Source organism: Prosopis cineraria, unplaced genomic scaffold, assembly GCF_029017545.1.
Source record: "Prosopis cineraria cultivar Desert tree isolate PC_DT_omini unplaced genomic scaffold, ASM2901754v1 PC13, whole genome shotgun sequence".
Classification (NCBI taxonomy): Eukaryota; Viridiplantae; Streptophyta; class Magnoliopsida; order Fabales; family Fabaceae; genus Prosopis; species Prosopis cineraria.
In genome coordinates this window covers 1,473,203-1,500,882 of record NW_026555344.1, presented here as the reverse complement: position 1 = coordinate 1,500,882, position 27,680 = coordinate 1,473,203, and the positions used below count along the sequence as shown (strand labels likewise).

Here is a 27,680-nt window from a genome sequence, read left to right as displayed (position 1 = left end):
TTAAAACCAAGAATAAACCCATTTTAACTATTATTTTGGTTTATTAGCAAATTAATTTATTTAAATTCAAATTTTTAACTCTATGTCACGTTATACCTGTGAGTGGTACTTTTCATCTATTTTTCATAAAAAATATTTCAAAACCTTTATTCAGACTGTGTTAAAGACAAAATTAATCAGAAGACTTTTTTTTTGGGTAAAGAATTAAAAAGACAATTCGATACGAAAGAAAAGAAACAGATTTTTACCCCAAAAAAAAAAAAAAGAAAATAAAACAGATACAGAAGCTTACGGTCACTGAATCTGAATTAAACAATGAACGTCTTTGCTTGCTGGTCCGGTCTTGTGTCTCTAACTTCAACAAACACACACGCTCTCTCTCTCTCCTCTCTCTCACTAACCGACCATTACTTCTCCCTTTCTCCTTCATTTCGATTCAAAAATTTCACCCCATTCCCTCTCACCTCCTTTACTCCATTGTCCATTGCCTTCCCGCCGGAGCTTCAACCATGATTGCCGTAAGAGTTCATTCTTTTCGGAATTTTGATAAAAGTCCAATGCGACCCAGTTCGTAGCAAGAGTGTGCGTGCATTGTGCTGCGTTGTGTGTCTATCCCCTCGCACAACAAAAACTGGAACAACAACGAGATGTTAGTATACGACGCCGCTTTTCTCGATAAAGAGCTCTCCAAACGCACGTCAATCTTTGGCCTCCCTCTCTGGGTCGTTGTCGGAATCATCGTTGGCGCCGTCATCGTCCTCGCTCTCTTCCTCCTCTCCCTCTGCCTAACCTCTCGCCGCCAACGGCGCTGCCACAATCCAAAAAAGATTCACGATCCTGAAGATGCTGGAACCCCTGTTGTATCGAAGGAAATCCAGGAGATCGTCCACCTACCTGGACCCAACCAGCACCACCCGACGCCGCCGCCGGAGATCCATGTTGACATCGGAAAATCACAGCACCGGGTTGTGGTGTTTTCCGATCGGATTTCTAGTGGAGAGAGCAGGGGTACGGCCATGAGTGCTTCTGAAACGACGTCGTCTTTTGGTGGTGGGAGTGTTGGGCCAGAAGTCTCCCATCTGGGGTGGGGGAGATGGTACACTCTGAGAGAGGTCGAAGCTGCGACTAATGGGCTGTGTGAAGAAAACGTGGTTGGTGAAGGAGGCTATGGAATAGTGTACAAAGGAGTACTTGATGATGGTACGCGAGTTGCAGTGAAAAACCTTCTAAATAATAAGTATGTATTGCCCTTTTTTTTCCCCCTTTCCATTCATTTCAGATTTTACTTGCAGAATGATCTTCACTGGAATTGAGACGAACCAATATGATGATCACATAATATCTCTTCCTAATAACTGAGCTACTTTGAATTACTCTCATCTAATCATATATAGTTTTGTTTTGTTGCCGCTAGTATGATTTTTTATGCTAGATGTTTGGAGCACGCTGGAGAAATCTAATGTTTCAACTTTCTCTATGGGGTCTATCTTGTTTGGTTCATATCCGGTTTCGAACTTATATGCAGTTTTGTAAAAGAATTTAGAAAAACGATGGTATACTTACCGCTGGAATATTAGTTTCTTACATATACAGTCACACTGGCCGCCAAATTGAAAGGCTACTTTATCTTTTTGGGTTCTTGATTGGATTCCCAGATGATGAATTGTCCTTTAAAGCCTCAATCAAGGCGAAGGAAAAAGCAGATTAAAATTCTGTGTTTCTATTTTTTTTTTAAAGAAAAGCACGATTGGAGTTTGCTTACTGGTTTTCTCCTTCGTAGTAATGCACAAGACTTCTCATAAGCTGTGATTTGCTTTTGACTGTAGGCCCGTGTTTTCTTCTCTTTTACTTCAACCTTCCCCCCTCCTTTTAAAATCTTTCCCTTTTCATTGTTGTGCTGTTGATGTTAGTAGTTGGGTCTAAAGTGACTTACTTGAGTGAAGAAAAGAATAAACTTTCTTTCTGGGCCTTTATTTTATCACTACTAAATTGATAATGCTCTTCAACTTCATGTTTAACTCATTTGAGGGGCCAAGCTGAGAAAGAATTTAAAGTGGAGGTCGAAGCTATTGGTCGTGTGCGGCACAAGAATCTTGTTAGGCTGCTCGGATACTGTGTTGAGGGAGCATACAGGCATTGATATAATTTTCTATAACAACAATTGATACTTGGAACAATATTCAAGAAATATAAGTATTACCGTATTATCTTCTTTTACAGGATGCTTGTGTATGAATATGTTGGCAATGGCAATCTAGAACAATGGCTTCATGGGGATGTTGGATCTGTAAGCCCTCTGACATGGGATATCCGAATGAACATCATATTGGGCACTGCAAAAGGGTATTATATTCTTGGAATTATCTGCATAAAAATACTATCCATGTTGATGCACCAGTGGTTCGGACTTCTTATCACAGTGCTTCTTGTGTACTCTTTTCAGATTGGCCTATCTTCATGAGGGTCTCGAACCAAAGGTTGTTCACCGAGATGTAAAGTCTAGCAACATACTCCTAGATCGCCAGTGGAACCCAAAAGTTTCAGATTTTGGGCTTGCTAAGCTCTTGTGTTCTGAGCATAGTTATGTCACAACTCGAGTCATGGGCACATTTGGGTAAGTATGATCAAGCTAAGCGAATATGTTCTTTACTATTGAGGTCTTTTCTACCAGGTTTTCTAATGAAAATATCACATGCGAACATTTATTATAATTCAATGTCGTTTATTGACTCTACCAGTAAAGTCTCTTCCCATATCACCTAAGTTCTGTCCCCATAATCAATTCCTGAGTGAGTACAATAAACGATGAGTCAATCTTACTCTGAGAAATTTGAAGGTCATATGATTCTCCTTTTTCTTCCTTCCATCAGTTATGTTGCACCAGAGTATGCCTGCACTGGAATGCTGACTGAGAAGAGTGATATTTATAGCTTTGGAATACTTATCATGGAGATCATTACTGGGAGAAGTCCTGTTGATTATGGTAGACCACAAGGAGAGGTCAGAAAACGCGACCACCTAGAGTTTCAACTATTGATATGCCTGATGTGTTTGCAGTTCTGATTGTTTTAACTGTTGAAACCGGAAAACTTTCAGGTTAATTTAATAGATTGGTTAAAAGCCATGGTTGGAAATCGAAAATCTGAGCAACTAGTTGATCCTAAGCTCCCTGAGATACCGTCTTCGAAAGCTCTCAAACGCGCACTGCTGGTTGCTCTTCGATGTGTTGATCCCGATGCTACCAAGAGGCCTCAAATGGGGCATGTCATCCACATGCTTGAGGCAGATGACCTATTATTCCCGGATGTGAGTTCTTTTCATCTGCCTAGATCATTCTCAAGACTCTTCCACAATGCTGAAACCCTCTGTAGTTGCATGATAGGAAAAAAATTCTTAGCATAAAAAGCAAGATATGTAATGTTTGTTATATCTTTATTTTCTTGAGTGTATGAAATGCATTTTTCATTCATAAAATTATTTATTTTATTATATTCTAATTCTGTGTACTAAATAGAGCCTTATACTTTGTTCTTTTGCAGCCTCAGGAACGCCGGATCAGGGGAGAGCCTTCGCATTCCAATCGCGATCGTCAAGAGCAGAAGGAACTGAATTTAGATAAAAGAAGTAATGGAGAAGGGATCACTGGTCCAAGTGAAGCAGATGATAGTAGTAGAAGTCATCATCAGCCAACTAGGTGGAGATAACGGTCTGACAGTTAGCTGTTTATAATTTAAAATGGCAACATGTTTTTATCCTCTGATATGTAGTAGTTTGCCAATTATTATTTGTACCCCAATTTTACTCGCCCTTCTTGCTTCAAACCTCGACATGGGATTCACATGTATTATACACACACTCTTATTCATTATATTATAAGCAGATGTTTATTCTTGATTGAAGATCAACGAAACTAATGGTAGTGATGTTTAATTTTGATTGATGTATTATTTTATTATATTCGAAGGAAGTAATAATAACTGATCACGGCTGGTTTGAGTGGTTGGACACTTATTTTCTTAATGTTAGACAATAGGATCAAGTTTTTTAAGCAAAGAAAACTGATGTTGAAGGGTTTTACATTGATAATCCTATCTAGCTGGATTATGAATATGAAAATGTAATGTGCGTGTGAATATGAAAGAAGCAGTAGTGGATAAGCAAACAGGATTGGATCAAAATGAAATGGCAACTTCAGTGATGGAGGGTTGTGGGAAAGAGACAGGCAGGGCGGCCAGATTTCTTCTCAGTGGAAGCACTATACGATGGGAAGAAGATGACAATCACTTGATTAGCTGGCGGTTGAGGTTAGAAGCTTGAGAATGTGAGTGCATCCACGGGGGACGCCCCCTTTTGTCTCCTTCTGCTTTAAGTTTCCGTTGGTTCTGACTTTTTCTCCCTACTCATGAATTGCCCTTTTTTTTTCTTCTTTTTTTTCTCCCGGGGAAGCGAAACGTAGAATGCTTAATATTTGAAGACTTAAACTATTTCTAAATATTTTTAAAATAGCTAATATTTGATATGGGCTTTCAAGTAAAATTTTTATTTGGATAAGCAACGTCATATTGAAGAAGCGTGCAATTAACAAGAAATTCTGCAATTCGCCCTTGCTCTTGCCTTTGAGCTGTCCCAACTCAAAACCTCCCTATACCAATTTAGTTTTTCTTTAGAACTTATATATATATATATATATATATATATATAATTAGGAATAAACAAATTTTTTTTATTCAAATTCATGCTCTGTTCATTTTGGGACAGCAAATGGGCCCAAAGGCCAATCCCAAGTAAACCCCGACCCTGTTTTATAGTGTTCTTAGTCAAGAAAACATTTGTAGTTTCACTCAGTTTTTAAACTAAATTTGCGCCTCCAAACAAAGAATCAACATTTCTTTTTAGTTGTTGAATATTTCTTTAAATTTATAAAAATGATGAACCAATCTTTCTTTTCTCTTGGATAAAAAGATGAATTGAAACGAAAGCCTACAATACAAGAGTCATGAGCAATGCCAAGAAAGAGGGTTTCAATGAAACAAAGAGCCTATAATCATTAGTTACAGATATTGAAAAAGAATTAGAAACTTAGTTAATAGTTAATACAAAAAGATCAAAGCCAATTGAACCGGATACACCTGCAATAATTAAGGAAAGTTAGACAATCCATCATACAAATTACAAAAGCTCTCCTCCCAAACATGCTGGCAGAGAAGAAACTTTAAGATTTTTTTATAAAAATGAAACTTTCTAAAAAGTAAAATACAACTAAAATTCAAGTATATTTGCTATTTATCTCAAAAGAATAAGATTGAAAATTTGCAAATTCAACATATAATTACATAGAAAATAATAAAGTCAATAATTGAAAAAATAAAATCGAAGCAACAATTTTACACTATCCAGTATTATGAGATACTCTTTAAAGTAGCATATTGAAAAACTAAGATATTTTAAATATTTCAAGATATAATTAATATAATTTTTTTCAAAATACTCTTAATTAAGAGTATAATTAATAAAAATAATTTATTGAGATAAGCTATTAAATAAAAATTAATTTAGAAGGAATTTGTAATTTTAAAGATTATTAATTAATTTATTGAGAGTGTAAAATAGTTAAAAAATTTCTTATTACAGTGAACAGAGGGAGTAATTCTTTAAAAAATTTTAGTACTATTTTTTTAAAAACTTGAAAGTATCATTAATTTCATCATCACTGTAAATCATGATTTTTTTCACCCTGTAAAATCATAATTAGTATGCTTAAAAAAAACTTGTTTTAAGGATACATTGGCTCACTAGCTGAAAAAAAAAAATTTATACTCCAAAATTTTTGAAAATTTGAAAATACGGCTGATTTATATTGATATATAAAAGGTTTTTTATTAAAAATCTAAAAATTTATAAAAAACTTATTATTGATATATAAATATATTATTGATAAATATAATAAACAGATTATAATATAAGATATAATAAATATTGAATTATGTATTTATTTTAATTTTATAATATAGACATAAGACATCAACTATATTTGCAAAAGGCTCACGAAAATCCAATTTGGAAAAAAAAAAAAGAAAAGGCAGCACAAAAATCCAAATGCCTCTGAATTCTGAACTTGGTCACATTAGCATGCCAAGGGAGAAGAAAATGAAAATATATCCGAAAGGATCTCTCGGAATTACGGATGCGGGTTCATAAGCTCCCTCCGAAAAGCTCAGTGAGCAAAACGAGCAATGGGGGAGACCTTCGTCCAAATCCAAATCCCGCAACAAAAGCTTTATAACGGAATTCAATTCCCTTCCGTTGTGTCTCCGCGGAGCCCCACTACCTCCTCTTCTCTATCTCTTCTCACGCAATCCATCCAAATCCACAAGCAATTCCTGGAATCGTTGCTTCTTGAATCGGGTGCCGTAGTTCTCAGGGGATTCCGATTGACGACAGCCTCCGATTTCAATGACGTTGTCGAAGCATTTGGATATGAGGAGCTTCCGTACGTGGGTGGCGCTGCTCCTCGGACTAACGTTGTAGGTCGGGTTTTCACCGCTAACGAATCCCCACCCGACCAGAAAATTCCTTTCCACCATGAAATGGCTCAGGTGTCTCAAATTCTATCAGTACTTGTTCTACAAGCATGTTCTAGTGTTTTAACATGTGGAGCTTCAACATTAGAGTCGTATCATGTTCTAATGCAATCATATAATAACGTGTGTGCGAGTCTATATACTGTGTCGTTCTGTTATGTTAATGTTGGTGCTTCTTAGGGTGGTATAATTTGACATTTAGTTAAGTTGGTGGACAATTCATGTTTGGCTCGAGTTGTTTTTTGGACAAAAGGCAAATATACCCAAAAGTCATTGTGAGGGAAAGTGCAAGAGTTTCATGAGGCCATGAGGTATTTCTATGGGTTCATCTGTTACCAAACTGTTAAAAGTCAAAGATATTGACTGTTATGTTTTAGATTTGAAATTTAATATTTTTGTCACAAATATACCGAAAAAATAACTTTATTGGCACTCGTGCATTTTTTCCTCACTTTAGGCTATGAGATATTCCTGGTTGATGATTTATTAGATATTTTTGCCTCTTTGCTCCCTTTTTTTATTTAACCGTGAAAATTCCCCTTTAATGTGCCAAATTCTTTCAATGTTTACTTTGAAAGCATGCTGACTATTGGAAGTTGGAACAGATCAATTTGATCTTTGGTTAGATAAATGGAGAATCCTTGGTGGTCCTGATTCGATAATGTTACGCTAAGTTTTGGATGATATTGTCCTAATAGCTTAAATTACATTTCTTGTGTTAAAATTCTTTCAGTATTTACTTTGTATGCATGTTTTGATTGTTAGAGTGGCTTGTAATGTTAATGTTTTTTCTACCAGTTTCTTTTGATTGATGTGGTGTTACCAGATTAAGTTTACATTCCTTGTATCACTCTTTTTTTTAAAAAAAAAAATATCCAAAGTAAATACTGCATTGTAAATGTTTCTTGTTCCATTTTGTTTGATTGATGCGCAGTTAACAGCTTAACTTTTACATCCCTGGAATATGCTTTTGAGTGATCAGTTTACAACTTTCATGTTGCGTTCGTTGCTGATTGGGATTTCTCAACAGGTACCTGAATTCCCTTCCAAGTTGTTTTTCTTCTGTGAAGTGGAGCCTGTGAGTGGAGGTGAAACTCCAATTGTTCTTAGCCATATTGTGTATGATAAAATGAGAGAGAGGCACCCAGAATTTGTTGAACAACTAGAGAAGCATGGTTTGATGTACATAAGGGTTTTAGGGGAAGGAGACAATCCTTCATCTCCAATTGGGCGAGGGTGGAAATCCACCTTCTTGACCGAAGACAAAACCGTAGCTGAAGAAAGGTTGGTAGTTTTTAACCTTAATATTTTTGTGTCGTGTTTCTGTCTTGACGATTTGCTGCACAAGAATGAGAGAACTCTTTTAGCATTAGATTTTGTGTTTTCTGCAAAATATTGGGATGACACCATCTATCTTAGTTTTCCTGTTTGACAACTGCTACGAATGGTGCGATTATATGATATGGGTCCGAGAAATCTTATTTATGCCATGGTTCTTGGTCTATGATTCAATTGGTATGGGTAAAAATAGGAATTGTGTTTGATCCTTACCGAGCTTAGTTACGGTCATGACTCATGAACGAGCTTATTGGTAAAACCAATCATGTCAGTATTCCCAGGATTTTCCTTCATTGTATATCACTCTTTGTAATTACATAATAATTGCATATTAAGAAATTATCTTGTGTCAAAAATATGGTTTAGTAGACGTGTAAATCATGTCCTTGTATTTCATCAACGGGCATTCTTTAACCATGGAAGGGACAAGATTGCATTCAGGCAGTGAGCAAAATACTATCCATGATTTACCAACTCCTTTATTGTATGGCATATCTGTCACATTAGAGTTTCTATATGAACCTGCTGAAAACATGAATTTTTTTTGAAGGGCTGCTAAACTGGGTATGAAGTTGGAATGGTTGGAAGACGGAGGAGTGAGAACAATCATGGGTCCAGTCCCAGGTATAAAACTTGACAAAGCAAGACAACGCAAGATTTGGTTTAATAGCATGGTGGCTGCATACACAGGCTGGGAAGATGAACGAAATGATCCTGTTAAGGCCGTGACCTTCGGAGATGGCCAGCCATTACCAGGTGATGTGGTCCATGATTGTCTCAGAATCTTGGAGGAGGAATCTGTGGCCATTCCTTGGCAAAAAGGTGATGTTCTGTTGCTGGATAATTGGGCTGTTCTTCATTCCCGAAGATCATTTACACCACCTCGCAGGGTTCTAGCTTCGCTTGTCAAGTAGTCTCGAAGCGTTTTGAGATTTGGGTTGGCTGCGTCACTCATAGAGAGATATATACTCGACTCGTTAGCAACACCACAACATTGGTCTTCCATATACTATGCTTAGTTGGTGGAAAAATATTGAGGGGAATAGAAATTAGAGCAAAGCTAGATGTAATATACTTTTATATAATTCATACCTATGCTTGGTGGTTTATGAGAAAAGTCGATTCATTTTTATATGTAAAGGAAAATTGAGGAAATGATAATATTCTTCATCGTTGCAAAATATTGCAGTATTCGATTTTTATTACTTTAATATACAAGAAAAATATTTGTAAAATGATCATAATGAAATATTAAGTACTTTTTTGGCCAGAAAAAAAGGAATATTAAGTACTTATTTTTCGCTTTTTATCCCCACGATGATTTAAATATTCGTAATAAAATTGAAGTGAACTGCAAGGATTTTCAAAACGAGAAGAAAGGGAGAGGAAAGCGTGAAGGCGTGGCATGCAAAATGGGGATAGGGTTTCAATTTTCAAGTTTCAATTTCAACTTGCCTTTTGTTCTTTTAATTTTTTTTTTGAAAAATAACGATTTAGGCTAGCCCAAATTCAAATAAATATGGCCTAAAATTCATGGTAATCTAAGCTAAAATACGTTAGGGAAAATGATAATTAAGAATCTCATAAATCATTAATTATAATTAAGGATCATGAATTATTAAAATTCCAATAATAAACTATGGTTTTTACTTAAAATTAAAAACATATAAGTTTAAAATAAAAACAAAGACACTATTATAATTACTATTATAAATTAGGACTATTACTAATCTTAGTTAGGAAAACTATAGATCACAATTGGGAATATGATTGTTTTTCGGTATGAAACTAAAATTTGTTTGTAAAACTTTCAGAAGGCACTTATAAATATATGATAATTGTAACACCCTAAAATTTTTGGATTGATTTTTCACAATTTATTAATTCAATAAATTATTTTTACTTCATTGAATCCTTACTATAGTAGAAATTTTTTTACTATAATAATAAATAACAAAACTTCTTTTAAAACTCTACTATAGTGGAAAAGAGTTTATCATACAAATAAAATATTTTACAAATAGCCTATCATAGTAGAAAGAATTTAACATAATGAATAAGTTCTATCATGATAATTCAAAATGTATTTATAATAAAATTTTATCTAATGAAAAATAATATAAAACAATTCATATAAAAAAAAATAATTTTTAAATCAACATTTGGTGTAAAAGCCTATCCTAAGGTGGTAGAATCCCAAACAATTCCCAAATATAAATTTTTAATATTGTTATGTGACCCAAGTGTATATTCAAGACAATATACCACAAGTCTTGTTTAAGTACTAACACTGCCTATATAACATTGGTTCAATAATACCTAAAACGGGTCTGCACAACATTTATCATAATCTAACACTTATCCTTAACAAATATAATTATAAGATGTACATTTGTTCATATTATAAATACCTTTTCACTCAATATTTAATGCTTCCAAGTAAAGTTTGTTATGTTAGTAACATAAAAAAAAACATAAGGGACAAATAGGATTCTTATGGCATGATTTTCAAATCAGGTCAAGGATGAAAAGGGATAGACACGATCTTCTTGGTCATAAAAATGCAGTTAATAAGAAGGATTAGAGGCTATATACTCTGTAAAATAAGATATGTCCTAAGTTAGCACCCAATACATTATATAATTTAAATAAGAGGCAACGTAAAAGGTGGCCTATCATAAACTAAAATTATGCCTCTGGTGCTCTCTCAGCCGTATTCGTTCTTGTAAAAATATTAATCACAGAGAATGAGACTTGAAAGTCCCAATAACTAAAAATTAATATATAATAATACATGTAGATGTAACTAATTATAAGTGGGCATACAAAAATATTTAACCAAATAATATTTCCAAACAAACCGAATAAATATTTAATTATATAACTACACCTTATATCATTCTTTTGCCATGCCTGGACATCAAATCACCCTGCCAAATATGAGTTGGACCAAGCTATACATTGGGTCTAATGAAGGCTTACTACATGATAATAATTAACCATATAGAAATTCCCAACAACGCTATATATTAAAATACCCTGATAAGTCATGCATCATTTAAAACAACTAAACAAGAATATAATCAAACAATAATATCTCATCATAATAAATAAATACAAATTTTTAACTCACTTGGCGATAATTCCAAACAAGTATATATCAGTATTTATTTTTAATAATTCATAATTTTTTCAAACAACAAAACAACACATAACTGATCACACACACACTCATCACAGCACATTAATAACGATTACCTTGTGTACTAAATAATAAGTTTCCCTTCACAACTCCTCTTTCACCACTCTATTTGTTAATATAATCTTCATAATTATTTCATAATACTATATATTAATTTTACATTAAAATTAATAAATAACTTTAATTTAAAGAGTTAGAAAGTTTTAGATCTAAGATTCATATTAACACTAATTTAAGGTTTGTGCCTCATTTAACTTTTTAAATTCCTCTCTAAAATTCTCATACCTTAATAAATTATATTTAAACTTCAAATCATTTATAGTATCACAATTTCATCATTCCATATTCTAAAAATTCATTTAAAAATAAATTAAAAATTCAAACATTACCCTCAAGCTTCAAATCACCATTCTACAGCCTTAGAAATATCTATTCATACTTAAATAATTATTTAATAATCAGAAGTTCTTTCCTACATCTCAGATTCAACATAAATTTAACTATGTAAATCTAAAGTCTAACTCAAAAATTTTTAAATTTGAGTTTTAACCTCAAAGAAATATTTTATAATATTTACTATATCCTTAATAACTTTACCATGTATTTTTAGTTCATCATAACATCAGATTAACTATCTATAAAAAAATTTTAATCAAAATATTTGCTATACTCTACAAAACAATCATATCATTGAAAAGCTAATATTATTTAAGAAATAACTATGAAATTAATTTTTTAAATAAATAATTTTTTTAATGTTAATTTAAATTAAAAAGTTGGAGCACATTTGAAGGGGGGAAAAAACAAACACTCCTTGCATGAGAGAAGATGAAACAACGAGAGAGAGAGAGAGAGAGAGAGAGAGAGAGAGAGAGAGAGAGAGAGAGAGAGATAATATAAAAGGATGAATATAGGTCTCACAATTACATTAAAAAAAACAACTAAAGATTTGAATAAATTATTCTCAACCAACCGAGGTATCCAAATTTGGTATAACTATAAACTATCTCTCTCTCTCTCTCATTCATACACATACATATATACAAAAATCAAATTAATAAATATCTCTTATATAACTTCAAGCCTAAATTTAATTTATAATTAAATATTTAACTATATTATTACTCTCAAATAACTTCAAATACAAATTTATTCCTTAATTTAAACATCAAAATAATATAAATTATTATTATTATTATTATTATTTTATCTTCAATGAGACATGAATTTCATAATTTTTTTATTATCTAAAAATTAGGGTGTTATGATAATCACTTAAAAATTTACTAAACTCACTTTTGAAAATGAAAACAATCATTTGTGAATTTTTATGCTTGTCAGTACATAGATAAACTACTTAAAAAATTAAAAAAAGATACTATTAAAATTACTATAATGAGTTGGAATTATTGTTAATTACAATTGAAAAAATTAGGATCTCAGTTGTTTTGAGTTGGAATCACTGAAATTATTATTATGGGTTGAAATTGTTGTTAATTTCATTTTCAAGCTTGGATCCTAGTTTTCACAACTAAGTTTAATAATAGTCCCAACTATAATAGTGAATTTAATAGTATCTTTTTTGATTTAAACTCATATGTTTTAATTTCAAGTAAGTACTATAATCCATTATTAAAATTTCAATAAATCAATAACTCTAATTGTAATTAATGGTCTTACTAGGGTTTTTAATTGTCATTTTCCCAAAACCTAATTATAAGAAATTTCATTTTTTTCCATACTAAGTGCTATAATTTTTTAAAATTTATTTAGGTTTAGCATGAATTACCAGATAAGAGAAATACAATAAAACATGGGTTATAAGAAAGGATGGATTAGAATGCATGTGAGAAAGGCTTTAGGCATAATAATGATGCCAATTCAAAAATTATAAAGTCTTTCTCAAGGTTGTGACGTGGTTTTAATGAAGGATGATTTAGAATGCATATAAAAAAGTAACGGATGGACAATAATAATGCCAATTCAAAAATTACTCAAGATGCACGGCATGCACAAAATTTAAGAGGTGAAAATCGTTACAACAAATATACTTCCTTTATTTTTTATTGTTAGAAAAATTATTATTATTTATTTATTATTTTATATAAATAAAATTACTTATTTTAATAAATATTTATTATACATTTTTTAAATCACATTTCATAATTTACATTAATTAAAATATTTATTATACATTTTTTACATTTTATAATTTATATTAATAAAAAATAATTAATACATATTTATATTGATTAATATAAAATTTTTATAATTTTTATTAATGAAAAATAATTAATACATACTTGTATTAATTAATATAAGATAATTTAATTTAATTTTTTAATTTTTAAATATAATTATTATAATTAACTGACTTTTTTAAATTATATGGTATGGTTTTTTTTATATATAAAAATAGAGGGGGTAATTGCCTAAGGTGCCAGGCAATCTCATGTTATTTTTCTTCTCATTCCTTTTCTACATTTTTTTCTTTTCTTTCTTAGGTTTCTATATTTTTTCCAACAATGTTTCTTTTTCCCTTTCTCCCTCTTTGCACTGAACAAAGCCGGCGCAATGGAAGACACCTTCATCAAAATCCAAATTCCACAGCAAAAGATTTACGACGGAATTCAATTCCCTTCCGTCTTGTCTCCGCCGCTGAGCTCTGCTTCTTCCTCGTCTCTGTCTCATCTCACTCACTCCATCTAATTGTACAGGCAATTCCTGGAACCGCTGCTTCTTCAATCAGGTGCCGTATTTCTCAGAGGACTCCCAGTCAACACAGCCTCCGATTTCAATGACGTTGTCGAAGCATTTGTCTACGAGGAGTTTCCGTTCGTGGGTGGCGCTGCTCCTCGAGCTAATGTCGTGGGTCGGGTTTTTACTGCTAATGAATCCCCACCTGACCAGAAGATTCATTTCCACCATGAAATGGCTCAGGTACGGTATACCTCTATCTTAGATTCAATATGGAAATCCCGTGTTGGGCTTGAAATGTTAATGTTTTCTCTTCCATTTGGTTTCGATCTATTAGGTGTTACCAGAACGAGTTTACATTTAGAGTCAAATTCTTTCTGAAGTTACGTCGTCCATACTGCAATGTCAATGTTTCTTGAACCATTTGTTTGATCTGATTGATACACAGTTAACAACATGAATTTACTTCCTTGGAGTGTGCTTTTGAACAAGTTTTCATTTTGTGTTTATTAATGATTGGGGTTTATCAACAGATACCTGAGTTCCCTTCCAAGTTGTTTTTCTTCTGCGAAGTGCTGCCTGTGAGTGGAGGTGAAACTCCAATTGTTCCCAGCCATGTTGTGTATGAGAAGATGAAGGAGAGGCACCCAGAATTTGTTGAACAGCTAGAGAAGCATGGTTTGATATACATAAGGGTTATAGGGGAAGAGGACAATCCTTTGTCTCCAATTGGGCGTGGGTGGAAATCCACCTTCTTGACCGAAGGCAAGACCGTAGCTGAAAAAAGGTTTGTAGATTTTGACTTTAATGTTATTGTGTCCGTCATGTTTCTGTCTTGTCACTTTAGTTGGAATGAAAGAGCTGATCAGAAGTCTGTTAGCATTTCATCTTCTGTTTTCTGAAAAACTTTGGGATGGCATCATCAAATCTCTGTTAGCCTATCTGACAGATTCAAGGATGATATAATATAGAAGTTATATACTTACAATAATTAACATTTCTTAAGAGTTAACATGGTCATTCTAGAAAAGGAAGAGACTTGAATTCTTGTGCCATAGTCCTGTGAAATAAGATTGCATTCAAGCAGGGAGAAAATATGATCCATGATGTACTAACTCTTCAATTTACGTTCATACCAGTATCCAAGTTATTTTGGCAAAAATATGAATTACTTCATATACAGGGCGGCCAAATTGGGAATGAAGTTGGAATGGTTGGAAGATGGAGGAGTGAAAACAATCATGGGTCCAATCCCAGGTATAAAGCAAGACAAGGCAAGACAACGCAAGATTTGGTTCAATAGCTTGGTGGCTGCATACGCAGGGTGGAAAGATGAACGAAACGATCCTGTGAAGGCTGTGACCTTCGGAGATGGCAAGCCATTACCAGGTGATGTAGTCCATGACTGTATCAGAGTCTTGGAGGAGGAATCTGTGGCCATTCCTTGGCAAAAGGGGAGGAATCTGTGGCGATTCCTTGGCAAAAGGATGATGTTTTGTTGATTGATAATCTGGCTGTCCTTCATTCTCGGAACACATTTACACCGCCTCGCAGGGTTCTAGCTTCTCTTGCAAAGTAATCCTGAAGTTTTCTGTGATCTGGCTCCCCCATGTTTGGCTGTGTCCATGAATGATAGTAACTATTTACTTTGGCTCGGAACTCATAGCAGCTATGAAGGAGTCTAATCTGGGTATCAATATTTGTTTCACCCTTCTTAGTTGCTGAAAAAAATTGTTAGGGGAGCGAACATACAAGAGCTGGAAAAGAAATAATCCTTGAAGTTGATGGAATGAAATTCTATATTTTGTTGTTGCAAGAGAAATTCTATAATATATGATATGCTTATTCTGAGAGAACTTTAGCTACTTATAACGATAATTTAGATTTTTAGTCATGTCCAAATATATTGGCCCTACTTTATACTCAATAACAGTCTACATAATTAAATCAAGTAATATCAATGGCTTTGAGTCATGAGTTTAAGTTTTCATTAGCCGGTAACTTTGGTGAGTGAATTTATATATATATATATATATATGAATGAATGAAGGGCATTTTGATTATTGATAATTAAAATTTAATTTCAGTTTAGTCGCTAATCTTACTTTAGCTCTCATTTGTTCTAATGATATTTATGAAAAAGATTAATGATATTTAGTCGCTAATATTTTTTTATGTTTTCTTAAAATAATAAATAGTACAAAGGTTGAGTAAACATTCGTTTTAATTGTAATTAAAATAATAATGGAATAATTATGTTAATTGATTTAATGATAAATTGAAGTGGAAATTATTCTTTATCAACTGATAATAATAAATCAATTTTAATTGAGTAAAACACTCTGAGCTCCTTTTATTTTATTTTAATTATATATATTTTTCCTTTCTATTTTTTTTGTGTGTTAATGATCTCCTTTCTATTTTTGAAACATATAAGAACTTTTCCTATTATGAATAATTATAAAACATACTTTTTATTTTTAAAATTTTATTTTCATTGATCCAGATGTTAATTAACTATTAAGTAATATATGTTGGACCAAAATATTCTTATTTAACTATAAACGTAGACTAAAAATTATTTAAATCACCCCAAAAAATTCATGCATATATATTTTTTACGTTTTTATTTATATTTTTAATTTTTTACTTAGGTAAATGTATTTATTTAGTAATTTTTAAAAAATTTTAACACGCAGTTAAAAAATTAATGAAATAAAATTTTAAATTATTTATTTAAATATTCACATAATTAATTATTTGAAGTTCTTGAATTGTGTCTCAGAGAGAGTATATAATTAGATCATAAGGGACAATTAATAATTTTAAATTTTTTAACATAATTACAAATAAAATTTAAGATTTTAGGAATAATTAATTAAATATTCCTAATAGTATTAAAAATTATATTGCAATGTATGTTTACAAAATAAAAAGAAGATTTTTATAATTTTAGCAAAATGGAAGGAATGTCATTCTATTTTATTTATTTTAATTACACACATATAAATAGATAGATAGATAGATAGATATATTTCATCAATTAAAAAATTTAAAATATTTTTAATCAAATTTTACCTCCTAATAAGATAATTATTTGTGTTTAAATTAATACTATTTTTTTTATATTTATCCCAATATAACGTGTCTCACTCTAAAACAACTATAAAATAATTATTTAATAGAGATAATTTTAAAAAAATATAATAATTATATATTAAAACATTAAAAATGTTTTAATGTTTTTAAATATATAATTTTTAAAAAACATTTTATATTTTTCATCAGAGGGAAGTATATATATTAAAATTGTCAAGACATTTGGTAGTTTTGCCGTCATCGGGACCGTAACTCATGGCAACCAGAACGGCCCGTTACCTTGGCCTAAAAAAACGGCCCGTTACAAAGAATTAGCTTTTGTTTCTCTCTCATAAACAAATAATGTGAAATGCCCTGTTACTAACTTCGTCTTAAATCATCGACAATGCAAATTATGGAGACTTTTTCTCTATTCTTAAAAACTGCTTTGTTGTTGCTCAAAACCTGCACTTAAATCAGTTAAAATTATTTAAATAGTCTCATAATCTAGTAGTCTATTCTTTTGTCACACCCCCAAATTCCAGTTCAGACTTTAGATAGTTTCAAATAATTAAGCATAATAATATTTAAATAAATATTTTAAAATCATTAAATTAGAAAAAAAATATTTTTTATCTGAAAAATTAAAAAATATTTACATAAAATAATTTTTATGTTAAATTGAAAGTTAAAATGTTGAAACAACGAATTAGAAATATTACTAAATAAATATTCATGATAAGCCAAAAAAAAAAAACGAAGAGAGAGAAGGAGGGGTAAAAAGGGTTTGCTTCCTCCAAACGTCATTCAGCAACGCTGGGTGACGCTATCATAACCTACCGCGCTAGCCGCCACAATTCAGCCTCCATTGATTCCATGTTCATCCTCCAGATCTGAAAGTCTCCAAGAGGGAAAAGCTCTACAGTTGACTCAAATTATCTGATCTTTCCGATTTCTGTTATCACAAACAGGTATGAAGTCTCTCGCTATGCTTCTATTTCTTCCTTTTACTTCTCAATTAGTGGATTTGTTTCTCTTTTATTTAGAGAAAACCGGGAGATTCAGATCTCCTTTGCACAAATCGATTTCTCAATACGCCGATCTATCATATGCGCTGAAGTTTAGACAATCTTTGTTTTTACTTCTTCCAATTGAATTTCTAACTCATTCATTTGTTTGTGACTTGCAATAATATGAAGAAACGAACTGGAGTGAAAATTTTGATTCCGGAATTGTGTTTCCTTATTAACCAGACCCTAGGGCTTTACCATTTCTTTTCCAAAGTGAATTATAAAACTTTTTTCTGGGAGAATTTTCGTTTTCCATCTGTATATCTGACCATGTTTTAGCTTGGATGCTTGATGATGAAAGAGAAACTTTATGATAGAGGAATTCTTAAACAAATTTTCTGATTTTGGAATTTTGTTTCTTTAATAACAATATCTTGTGGTTTGCCTTCAAAAAAATTGTAAAGCGAAATTCTTAGAGGAATTTTGTCGCTCAGTCCGTTGGTTCTTTTAGATAAATTGGTTTAAATCATCTCTGACCATGCTTGATGGTGAAAGATGAACCTTTTATGGTATAGCAGTTCAATGAATGTTCAACTAGAAGCGATGTATATGTCGGTGAATCACTGATGCATCTATTAATTTTTGTTGGTAGAGCTAGAGGTTGAGTGGGAAGTATGGTTTTGTATTATGGAAGCATGAAACGGATGAAGTCTGTATTTGGGTCTGATTTACAATGAATGTAGATTATTTTTGTCTTGCAATATTGCCATATGTATAGCGATTTCCCAATTTCATTATATGATGTACCTTAATTTTTGGATTTTTGCTGTTACGGTAGAACGTGAAAATGAGCCGAGCACGGGATCCACACAGATCTTTCTTCCCCTTTGGAAACCCTTTCCGAATGATATCACCTAAAGGATCTCAAATGTCTCCACAACTTCTTGGAATATTAAATTCTTTTGAGGCAACACTGGCAGAGAGGCTGAAGAAGCTTATGCCGAAAAACAAGGATGAAATTCTTAGTATATCTTGGATGACCCTGGCAATGGAATCACTTTGTGAAACTCATAATGATATAAAGAACCTTGCACTAGATATTGATCTCCCTGTGACTGATTGGGATGAAAAGTGGATTGATGTGTACTTAGACATTAGTGTGAAGTTGCTAGATATATGCATTGCATTTAGTTCCGAGCTCTCACGTCTGAACCAGGGGCATCTTTTGCTTCAGTGCGCGTTGCATAATTTGAACACTGCCTCGCCACAGCAGTTTGTTCGAGCATGTTCTTCAATAGATGGATGGAGGCAGCGTATTAATTCTAGCAATCCTAGGATTGAGAAATGTGGCACCATTTTAGATAATCTTTTGGGATCACTTGATTTGCCGAAGGTTAAGAATTCAGCTAAAGGGAAGGTTTTGATGCAAGCAATGTATGGAGTGAAGGTGGAGACAGCATTTCTATGCAGTGTGTTTGCTGCAGTTTTCTCAGGCTCTGCAGAAAAGTTGTTAGATTTAGATGTAGCTGACACATATTTGTGGGCTCAAGCTTTTACAAATTTGCAGCATAGTGTTAGATTTTCCAATGGAAGATTTGATGTATTGAAGGAGTTGGAAGAGGTCAATGCCTTTGTGAAGAAATTATACCCTATAATCCAGGGTGAACTAGATACCGTTGAGACAGAAGCGCTTCAGAAGACTGTTGAGGAAACGGGCAAGGCGGCAGAGAAGCTTTCACAAGGACTAGATCATCTTGCAAAGGAAGTGGATGGTTTTTTCCGAGTAGTCTTGTCTGGTCGTGATGCTTTGCTATCTTCTCTGAGGTCAGGTGCAACTTTCTACGACAGTATCTCTGGGGGTAAAATGGATGACCAGGGAGTCAATTGAGTGTGCTGGCAGCCTAACTCTGGTACATACTGATGGGCCTAGGTATGGCGTTTTCTGTTTTATGGTCTATTGTGGTTTTCAGGCTTGTGTTAGCTTATTGTATTTGTTGTAGGTTATGTGATGGTACCATTGCGGGGAAATGTATATGTAAGTGTAATTGTGTAATGTCAATATAAAATATGTGAAAAATGCTTCATGTGAACTTGCGAGCTGGTAACTCATGGTATAGGTTATTTCATAGTATCTTTGGATCTCTTTTGACCTGGAAATTTATCGACATTTTACATTTAGACAAATTTGCAAATATTGTTCAGTCTAGAACATAAAGTAATCTGCAGCATGCTTTAACGTGCCTGAAATTCGGTTGTAGTGTAACCTGATGTATCAAATAAGAAGAACGTAGTAACTGCCGAACAAAGTGGTTTTCCTCATCTCCTCTTGGGCACACTTTTCAGCCTTTATGGCGCTGAATGAATTCCTGAGATGGTGAAATAATTCACACTGACGGGAATCTCGTTGGCCAAGTTCTGCAACCTTGAATTTGAACCAATTCTCAATGGCTATAGGGGCCTATACGGTTGATGGTATTCCTGGAAGAGGTAGAGACTCTGGTGATTGCCTCTTGCTATTCAATCTGCATGGGTACACCCAGTGACCAATTAACTGTTTCAGAGACGGGGGAGGAGAAACAATGGTGCGGGAGGAGGGGCTAAACGCTGCAACGGATTTGGCTCGTCTCCAAGTGCTCCGGAAATAAGGTGCAGGTAGATAGAGATGATTGATGGAAACAAAGTGTATCTCGACGAGTAAAATTGATTATAAAAAAAATTATCAAATAGAGTTTCAGAATATTTTTTTATCATGTGGAGTTTCAAATAGCTTCTCCCATAATCAAGTTTGAGAGTCATAATGAATTATCAAATGAAATTTCAAAAAATGGGTCTTTAGGTTATTTTTTCCAAATGAAGTTTTAGAGTCATAATTAATTATGAAGGGATGAATGCATTAAAAAAAAAATAAAGTTAAAGAGACAAAAGAACCCCCCCCCCCTTTTTTTTATAGAAGAGAACCAGTTCCTGCACATCAATGATGATATCCCATATTTTCATCGTCGGATGACGCGCAGGTGAAAGCTTTATATATACTGAACATTTAACGAGATTGACAATTTCAGTACCACTTCGATAATTCTAACTCTATGATGAGTATGAGAAATATAGGGAAGTTTTTTGAATTTTCAGTTATATATAGACGTTTTTTAAATTTTAAAAACCTGCATTTTTTTTTGGGTGAAATGAAATATTTTTTAAAAAAATTGAAATTGTGTGAGAAATTTGTTGTCACTGATAAGTCTATTGTTTCACAAGTAGAAGTGTGACATGTCACAAATTCTGAGTAAGAAATTGATTACATGGGATGATACTATTTCAAAGAGAAATATGGAATGTGAACGGAAGAATATGTGTTGGTTAGTTTTCCGCATCAAAAGAAAGAAATCAAACTCGTTTTCATGTTGTTCTTACTAGTCAACGCTACATTCTAGAGTTCCTAAATTCCAATTCTAATATTTGACTTTGACTAAAGGTAATACAAAGGTCCAGTATGGACTTTGACTCCTGGGAAGATCAAATTTAAAATAAAATAAGGGAATGCTATTGTTACATCAATTTTTAATACATAACCCCATTGAGCTTTTACCTTATATGAATAATAATAAATGTGTTGATCAAGGAAATTAAAAATTAACAAAGGAAATAAATTCATCGATCTTTTTCTTTCATATTATTATTTTTTAAGGTACATAATCATGCATCGAATTAAACCAAAAGCATTTAATTTAGTAAACAAAATCTTTCAGATAAAGAGAAGTGAAAAAGAAACATCAAGTTAATTTCTTCACGAGCCACCCAAGCATTCCCGGTCCAAAAGCTTCCTTCAAAGTTTTCACACATACGCGTTCAGCTGTTCCCTCTCCCCAGAAACCCAAAAAGAAATGTCAAAATCCCTCCTTAAATCTACCAACAGGCCCTCTCCAAATTCAGCACCTCCTCTCCCGGTTTGGTTACTTTCCATCTGATATTTTGCTTTCTTAGGTTCTTCCCATTTCGAAATCGAACCTCTCACGCAGCGTTCTAAAGACATGTCTGCTGAATCACTCTCTGCTTCAGCTGAGCACAACATCAAAGGGTTGGCCACTTATGGTGGACGATACATTCAGTACAATGTGTACGGAAACCTATTTGAGGTTTCGAGAAAGTATGTTCCTCCTCTTCGGCCTGTGGGCAGAGGCGCTTACGGTATTGTTTGGTAAGAAATTTTGCAGCTTTCAAGTTTTGCATTGATTTAGTTTGTTTGGTGGGTTTTGCCGTGCTTTTGTTGATTTTGTGTGTTGATGGGTTTTATCATCTCTTTAAGGCATGTTTTTTTCTTTTTTTTTCTTTTGCTCTTCTGGATGTGAATTATGTGTGGACTTTGGAATTTGTGACTTTGAAAGCAAGAAAGTTCTTTCTTTTGGTAATTGAATTGTTTGTAAGTGGAGTTTGTTATTCGTAAAGGTGAAGACTTGTATATATGGACAGACTAGATTCTTGTTATTTACCTTATTGCCGATTCTAAACTCTTCTCATGGGGTTTTGCATGCATTATTTGGCGTTTCCTGTCATTGGCAATATCTAATTGTTTTTTAAGTAACGATCGAAGTGATTATCTTGGTGATGATGAACGCTATTTTCGAGCTTGCACCAAAAACTCGAATTGTTCATTTTCCTGAATAATGGTGGCCTTTAGATTTTTGTAAATTGTTACGCACGAAAAAAATTCCAAAGCTGAATCATTGTATATGTTATTTTTACTATGTAGCTGACGTTGAAGTTTTCACTATTTCTGACTATCTTTTGAGTTTGACTGGAATACGTTAATTTAGAAGTTACTCACCTTGGATTAAATTAACTATATATAGTTTGTGCATTAAGTATCATGCATTGGATAATCTAGGTATCTGGGTTCATTAATTTTTCTTAAATCAAAATGTGACAGAGGATTCAATGATTCTGAATTTCTGATGGTATTTCTGTGATCAGGTTATATAGAAACCATAAGCAGCACAATATTATCGAATTAAGGATCACTTATCTGTAAACAGCTTCCTATAATTTGGTGTTGAGTAAATAGTTGTTTCTCATGTATCATTTATGTGAGTTTTATTCTTTATTATCAACAATCTGAAGGCAATATTATTACAATTGTTATTGTTGTTGTTACTATTATTAACTAGATACATTTTTCTAATTTTCTTTAGTGCTGCTGTAAATGCTGAGACACGTGAGGAAGTTGCAATTAAGAAGGTTGGCAATGCATTTGACAACAGAATAGATGCCAAGAGGACCTTACGTGAAATTAAACTGCTTCGGCACATGGATCATGAAAATGTAATTTTGCCTAACTTTTCATTAGAATTGTCATAACTAAATTTTGTTTTCACATTATTGTTTATTTGGTCTTGATTTTGACTGATGAGAGATTGGCACTCTTCTTATGTAGCAGCATAGTAGTCCTGAGTATTTTTTAGTATAGTCCCCCCCCCCAAAACCATATTTTCACCCTTGTTTTCTTCGTCCATACGTATGCAGTCACGTCACACTAGTGATGGAGGACCCTTGCAATAAATTGGTAGCATATTTAAATATATTTCATGTTATAGGGACTAGTGATAGGATAATGAGCGTGTGATGGTTAGGATTTAAAGCATTGTTTTAGTGATTAATGTGCAGAGCCTGTACTTGATCTATTAATTTTCATGCCTAATCTAATTTCCAATTATAAATAGAAACATAGGGTAACTGGCTAACCAAGTCTGTCTTGAGATTTTCACACCAAGAAATTACTGTAATTCAACCTAAACTAGGATATATATATTTATATTTTATATCACAGACAAACATTTATATGCCTTTTGGAGGTGACAAGGAGACGTATTACTTCATGTACTTCTGCATTATATTATCATGTTTTTCAAAATCTCTTAATTCTTGCGCTTTGCCGAAAAAAGAAAAAGATGTACCTCTACATAACAAGTAGAGGGATGGTGTGTGTGTGTGTGTGTATTGGTGAGTAGTAATTGCTAATTGAACCCAATACCCCTTGCCAAATTTTGACCCTACCCAAGTGAGGTCGGCCGATGTAGTAGGCCATTGTAAATTTTAGTTAAGCTTTCAAATGATTTCTATAAACCATGGTGGAACCTTGTTTTGATATATTTGCATTAATCATTGTGTTTTTTTGTCGCATTTTCTTTTCTGACTTACAAGGTTGTCTTCTCACTTATTTCATATTCCGTTGTAGCCACAATTCTTCTTCTTTTGTTTTCAAACTATTATGTTCTGAATGCATTCCTTCCGTCACTTGAAGACTAAGAGTATGACCTGTGTTCTGGTCACATGCTACCTTTTTGCTTGGGTTAAAATCAGTTGATGTCTCTTGTAATAACTTTTAATTTACTCTTGAAAGATCTGCTTTTGTAGCAGCCTGATTACTTGAGAGATATTGCATAGTCAGGCTGTTATCACTAGATGTAAAATTACATCAAGAAATTACTTGAGAGGTTCACTTTTATCACAGAGTGATTATGGTAACATCTTTTTATTTACCTTTAAAGAAAACTTGACAAGTTGTCATTGTTAAGCTATATTTTTTCTTTGGTTCAGAAAATTCACTTTGATTTTTTCACACTCTCTCATTAATTTTCTTTAGAACTCAGCTTCCAAAGAACGGTGCTCACTGCTCAGCTAATTTTTCAATGCAGGTCATAGCCCTCAAAGACATCATTCGACCTCCACAGAAGGAGAATTTCAATGATGTATACATTGTATACGAGTTAATGGACACTGATCTGCACCAGATAATACGTTCCAATCAACCATTGACTGATGATCATTGTCGGGTTGGCACTTCAACAATTTCTCTTGGCTTATGAAATTTAACATGCACCTTTCTTTTCTGTCTGGAGTTTTCCCTCTTTGCTAAATAAATGTCTGCTTTGTTGCCTATATACTTTATTTTGTCCTTTAATGTCTTATGCGATGCATTTTCCTTCTTACAATCAGGCAATTGTGTATATATGTATACTCATGGTGCCATACAAGTTTAATTGTTCCTCTTCCCATAAAATTTCTGCATGCAGTTTCAATAAAAAGGCTTGTTCATGGACGATCTATAATTTTTAATTTTATGTCACATGTATAGCTGAAGCATGTTACTCAATTATCTCATTGGGGATTAATTTGTGGGTGTGCATTCCTTTTTCCTTTTCGCTTTTATGGTTTTGTGCAGAATATAGTAATTGTGTAGAATGTTGTGTGTAATATTTTTGGCCATGTATTCATGTGTATAATGCAAATAGTGCTTTTACAATTTACATGTAATCTTATTCTGAATTTTCTTCAACTTTGATTGAGTAATTGTGTATAATTATATATTTTTGTCTTATAGTCATTAATAAGATCTATTGCTTCAGTATTTTCTGTATCAGTTGTTACGAGGACTCAAATATGTACATTCAGCAAATGTTTTGCATCGTGATTTAAAGCCCAGCAATTTGCTCTTGAATGCCAATTGTGACCTCAAGATTGGAGACTTTGGGCTTGCCAGAACTACATCTGAAACTGATTTTATGACTGAGTATGTAGTTACTCGGTGGTACCGAGCTCCAGAATTGCTGCTCAATTGTTCGGAATATACTGCAGCCATCGACATATGGTCTGTTGGTTGCATCCTTGGTGAAATTATGACAAGACAACCCCTCTTCCCTGGCAAAGATTATGTACATCAGCTGAGACTAATCACAGAGGTATATGCCTGAAAACTTGAAATTTTTATGTTGAAACTGCTCAAAGTTAGAGTTGTGGTCGTGAAGTGTGGGTGTTGGAGTTTAGTAGAAAGTCCTCACTGCTGTAAGCTGGCTGGTTTATAAATTTTTTATCATTCACCTTGAGTTTGATCACATTTTTCTCAAGCCCTGTGGCTACAGGAATCAGGAAGGTCTTTTATTATTATTTTTTCTTTTTTAAAAAAATTGAAGTGCAATTGAGTACACAGGGAGGTCTAGGTGGGTATGGACATGGTCCATGTGACCATGTCTATAAACCTAAGCGCATGAACCCAAAATTTGAAATACAAGATTTCAAGTGTGATTTTGCATCTTTGGACATGCTACATTTGGATCATGCTCATACAAGATTTTCTAAACCAACCTACCATATTGGGAAATGATAATGACAAAATTCCTTATCTTTTCAAAGCTCATAGGTTCACCTGATGATGCTAGCCTTGGGTTTTTACGAAGTGATAATGCTCGTAGATATGTAAGACAGCTTCCACAATATCCCAGACGACATTTTTCTGCTAGATTTCCCCACATGTCTCCAGGTGCTGTTGATTTGCTGGAGAAGATGCTTGTCTTTGATCCTAACAGGCGCATTACAGGTAACTTGGCTCACAATAACGCATGTTTGTTTATTTTAATGGAGTTGGGGCTGCTGATTATTCCTGGCAGCTGTGTAGGACTCTAAGAGCGGGCAAGAAATTTGGTGGGTGGAGTTGTGAGACTAACAGCTTAGGCACCAGCTTTTTTTTCAGTGATTAGGCTGAGGGAAATGATTGAATTTCTTTGGAGTTGTGAACTTGGATGTGTGTGCCTCATAAGCAGTATGAGCGAACCTCAACTGTTATGTTTAAAACAAACTTACGAACAACCACATCAGACCAATTGCTAGTTCTTGCTTTCTTTTATTCCATTCAGGACTTTGTAGTTTTTTTTTTTAATAGACAGGACTTTTTAGTTAATCAATAGTTTTTTGATAGAAGGTTCCCTGTGCCTATCAGTTCTGGTGAAAACCTATTTGATGTGGTCTGTAGCTGTTGCCCACTAAGTTTTCTGTTAAGGCATACTAATTATGATGGATTCTTCTTTTTCTTGAAAGAATATGTTCATTGATAGCACCTTTATGCTTGTCATGCAGTTGATGAGGCTCTTTGCCATCCCTACTTGGCACCTCTCCATGATATAAATGGGGAACCCGTTTGCCCCAGACCTTTCAGTTTTGATTTTGAGCAGCCGTCATTTACTGAAGAAGACGTCAAGGAACTAATCTGGAGAGAATCTGTGAAGTTCAATCCTGATCCACCACAATTCTGAGACACTGTTGCATATGCTTGATGAAATACTTGACTGGTTCACAACACTATATGGAAAGTTTTCAGTCCTCCAGAAGGAAAGTTCTGAAAATGCATTGAAAGATGTTCGCAACTTAACAAGAGCTTGATGGAATCTTTTATTTATAACTCGTCTCACATTCTTGGATATATCCACTGTTGCCATGTTTTGTGGAAAAGCATCGAAGTTTGACCGCACTCTACTCTACCAGGCTGCTTGTACTGAAATCTCAGAGATGCCTCAGCAGAATATACACGAGGGCTCCTACTTATTCTCAGTGTCTGTCTGTCTTTCAGCTAAGAAAGACTAGGACCTCAAGTTATTGGAGTGATCTGATGCTGCCAGTTTTTGTATCCTTTACTTTAGATTGAGAAACATACACAAGAACGCTTTTCTTTTGTGGGGACAGACATGTAAATGTACTGGTGTGTGCTAATGTTTTGAATGTTTTCAGAAATTGTATGGTTTTCTCAGCTTATGAGTTTGGTCATTGTTTTTTTTCTGGAGTTAGAAGTAAAATTTGTTGGAGTTCTTGTTTTTATTAAACATTAATTTAAGAAAACTTTTTCTTTGTATTTCAAGCCTCAAGCTAGTTTATGTTGAACGAATTGAAGTAACATAATTGTCAAATTCATTCGTAGAATTGTATATTTTTGTTCCATGGATTAAATAAGTA

General features: G+C 33.4%; 4 protein-coding genes and 1 pseudogene across 8 annotated transcripts; all 5 read left to right on the top strand.

Moving 5' to 3' along the window:
* Nucleotides 1-329: 329 nt before the first annotated feature.
* Nucleotides 330-3,910, top strand: LOC129290177 (probable serine/threonine-protein kinase At1g01540). Of its 2 annotated transcripts, XM_054926883.1 has the most exons (7): nt 330-1,237; nt 2,029-2,133; nt 2,221-2,343; nt 2,444-2,614; nt 2,871-3,000; nt 3,097-3,306; nt 3,540-3,910. In XM_054926883.1, the coding sequence occupies exons 1-7, from the start codon at nt 648-650 to the stop codon at nt 3,702-3,704; spliced, it is 1,494 nt and encodes a 497-aa protein (XP_054782858.1). In that variant the 5' UTR covers nt 330-647; the 3' UTR covers nt 3,705-3,910. The 2 variants fall into 2 exon arrangements, with proteins under 2 accessions (XP_054782858.1, XP_054782859.1); XM_054926884.1 differs by lacking the exon at nt 2,029-2,133.
* A 2,241-nt stretch (nt 3,911-6,151) lies between these two features.
* Nucleotides 6,152-9,100, top strand: LOC129291102 (clavaminate synthase-like protein At3g21360). Its single transcript, XM_054928259.1, has 3 exons — nt 6,152-6,596; nt 7,612-7,865; nt 8,470-9,100. The coding sequence occupies exons 1-3, from the start codon at nt 6,234-6,236 to the stop codon at nt 8,831-8,833; spliced, it is 981 nt and encodes a 326-aa protein (XP_054784234.1). The 5' UTR covers nt 6,152-6,233; the 3' UTR covers nt 8,834-9,100.
* A 4,524-nt stretch (nt 9,101-13,624) lies between these two features.
* On the top strand, nt 13,625-15,674 carry LOC129291447 (clavaminate synthase-like protein At3g21360; annotated as a pseudogene).
* Nucleotides 15,675-17,700: 2,026 nt separating this feature from the next.
* Nucleotides 17,701-20,656, top strand: LOC129290851 (protein BPS1, chloroplastic-like). 2 transcript variants are annotated; one of them, XM_054927900.1, is made up of 3 exons: nt 17,701-17,867; nt 18,745-19,836; nt 20,165-20,656. In XM_054927900.1, exon 2 carries the CDS (start codon nt 18,754-18,756, stop codon nt 19,792-19,794), a length of 1,041 nt encoding a protein of 346 aa, XP_054783875.1. In that variant the 5' UTR covers nt 17,701-17,867; nt 18,745-18,753; the 3' UTR covers nt 19,795-19,836; nt 20,165-20,656. The 2 variants fall into 2 exon arrangements, with proteins under 2 accessions (XP_054783875.1, XP_054783874.1); XM_054927899.1 differs by lacking the exon at nt 20,165-20,656 and having other exon boundaries at nt 18,745-20,037.
* LOC129290850 (mitogen-activated protein kinase homolog MMK2-like) lies at nt 20,251-27,477 on the top strand. Of its 3 annotated transcripts, none has more exons than XM_054927897.1 (8): nt 20,251-20,393; nt 20,467-20,552; nt 21,888-22,101; nt 23,093-23,222; nt 24,596-24,733; nt 25,307-25,639; nt 26,091-26,274; nt 26,811-27,477. In XM_054927897.1, the coding sequence occupies exons 3-8, from the start codon at nt 21,935-21,937 to the stop codon at nt 26,984-26,986; spliced, it is 1,128 nt and encodes a 375-aa protein (XP_054783872.1). In that variant the 5' UTR covers nt 20,251-20,393; nt 20,467-20,552; nt 21,888-21,934; the 3' UTR covers nt 26,987-27,477. The 3 variants fall into 3 exon arrangements, 2 of the variants coding, with proteins under 2 accessions (XP_054783872.1, XP_054783873.1); XM_054927898.1 differs by having other exon boundaries at nt 20,467-20,558; XR_008588580.1 differs by lacking the exons at nt 20,251-20,393; nt 20,467-20,552 and having other exon boundaries at nt 20,907-22,101; nt 26,098-26,274; nt 26,811-26,949.
* The last annotated feature ends 203 nt before the right edge of the window (nt 27,478-27,680 follow it).

Excerpts from the sequence above, each read along its gene's own strand:
- LOC129290177 (XM_054926883.1), top strand. The coding sequence starts at position 648 with ATGTTAGTATACGACGCCGCTTTTCTCGATAAAGAGCTCTCCAAACGC. Across the intron at positions 1,238-2,028 it reads AAAAACCTTCTAAATAATAA|GGGCCAAGCTGAGAAAGAAT; the intron begins GTATGTATTGCC and ends AACTCATTTGAG. Across the intron at positions 2,134-2,220 it reads TGTGTTGAGGGAGCATACAG|GATGCTTGTGTATGAATATG; the intron begins GCATTGATATAA and ends CTTCTTTTACAG.
- LOC129291102 (XM_054928259.1), top strand. The coding sequence starts at position 6,234 with ATGGGGGAGACCTTCGTCCAAATCCAAATCCCGCAACAAAAGCTTTAT. Across the intron at positions 6,597-7,611 it reads TCCACCATGAAATGGCTCAG|GTACCTGAATTCCCTTCCAA; the intron begins GTGTCTCAAATT and ends ATTTCTCAACAG. Across the intron at positions 7,866-8,469 it reads AAAACCGTAGCTGAAGAAAG|GGCTGCTAAACTGGGTATGA; the intron begins GTTGGTAGTTTT and ends TTTTTTTTGAAG.
- LOC129290851 (XM_054927900.1), top strand. The coding sequence starts at position 18,754 with ATGAGCCGAGCACGGGATCCACACAGATCTTTCTTCCCCTTTGGAAAC.
- LOC129290850 (XM_054927897.1), top strand. The coding sequence starts at position 21,935 with ATGTCTGCTGAATCACTCTCTGCTTCAGCTGAGCACAACATCAAAGGG. Across the intron at positions 25,640-26,090 it reads AGCTGAGACTAATCACAGAG|CTCATAGGTTCACCTGATGA; the intron begins GTATATGCCTGA and ends ATCTTTTCAAAG. Across the intron at positions 26,275-26,810 it reads TCCTAACAGGCGCATTACAG|TTGATGAGGCTCTTTGCCAT; the intron begins GTAACTTGGCTC and ends CTTGTCATGCAG.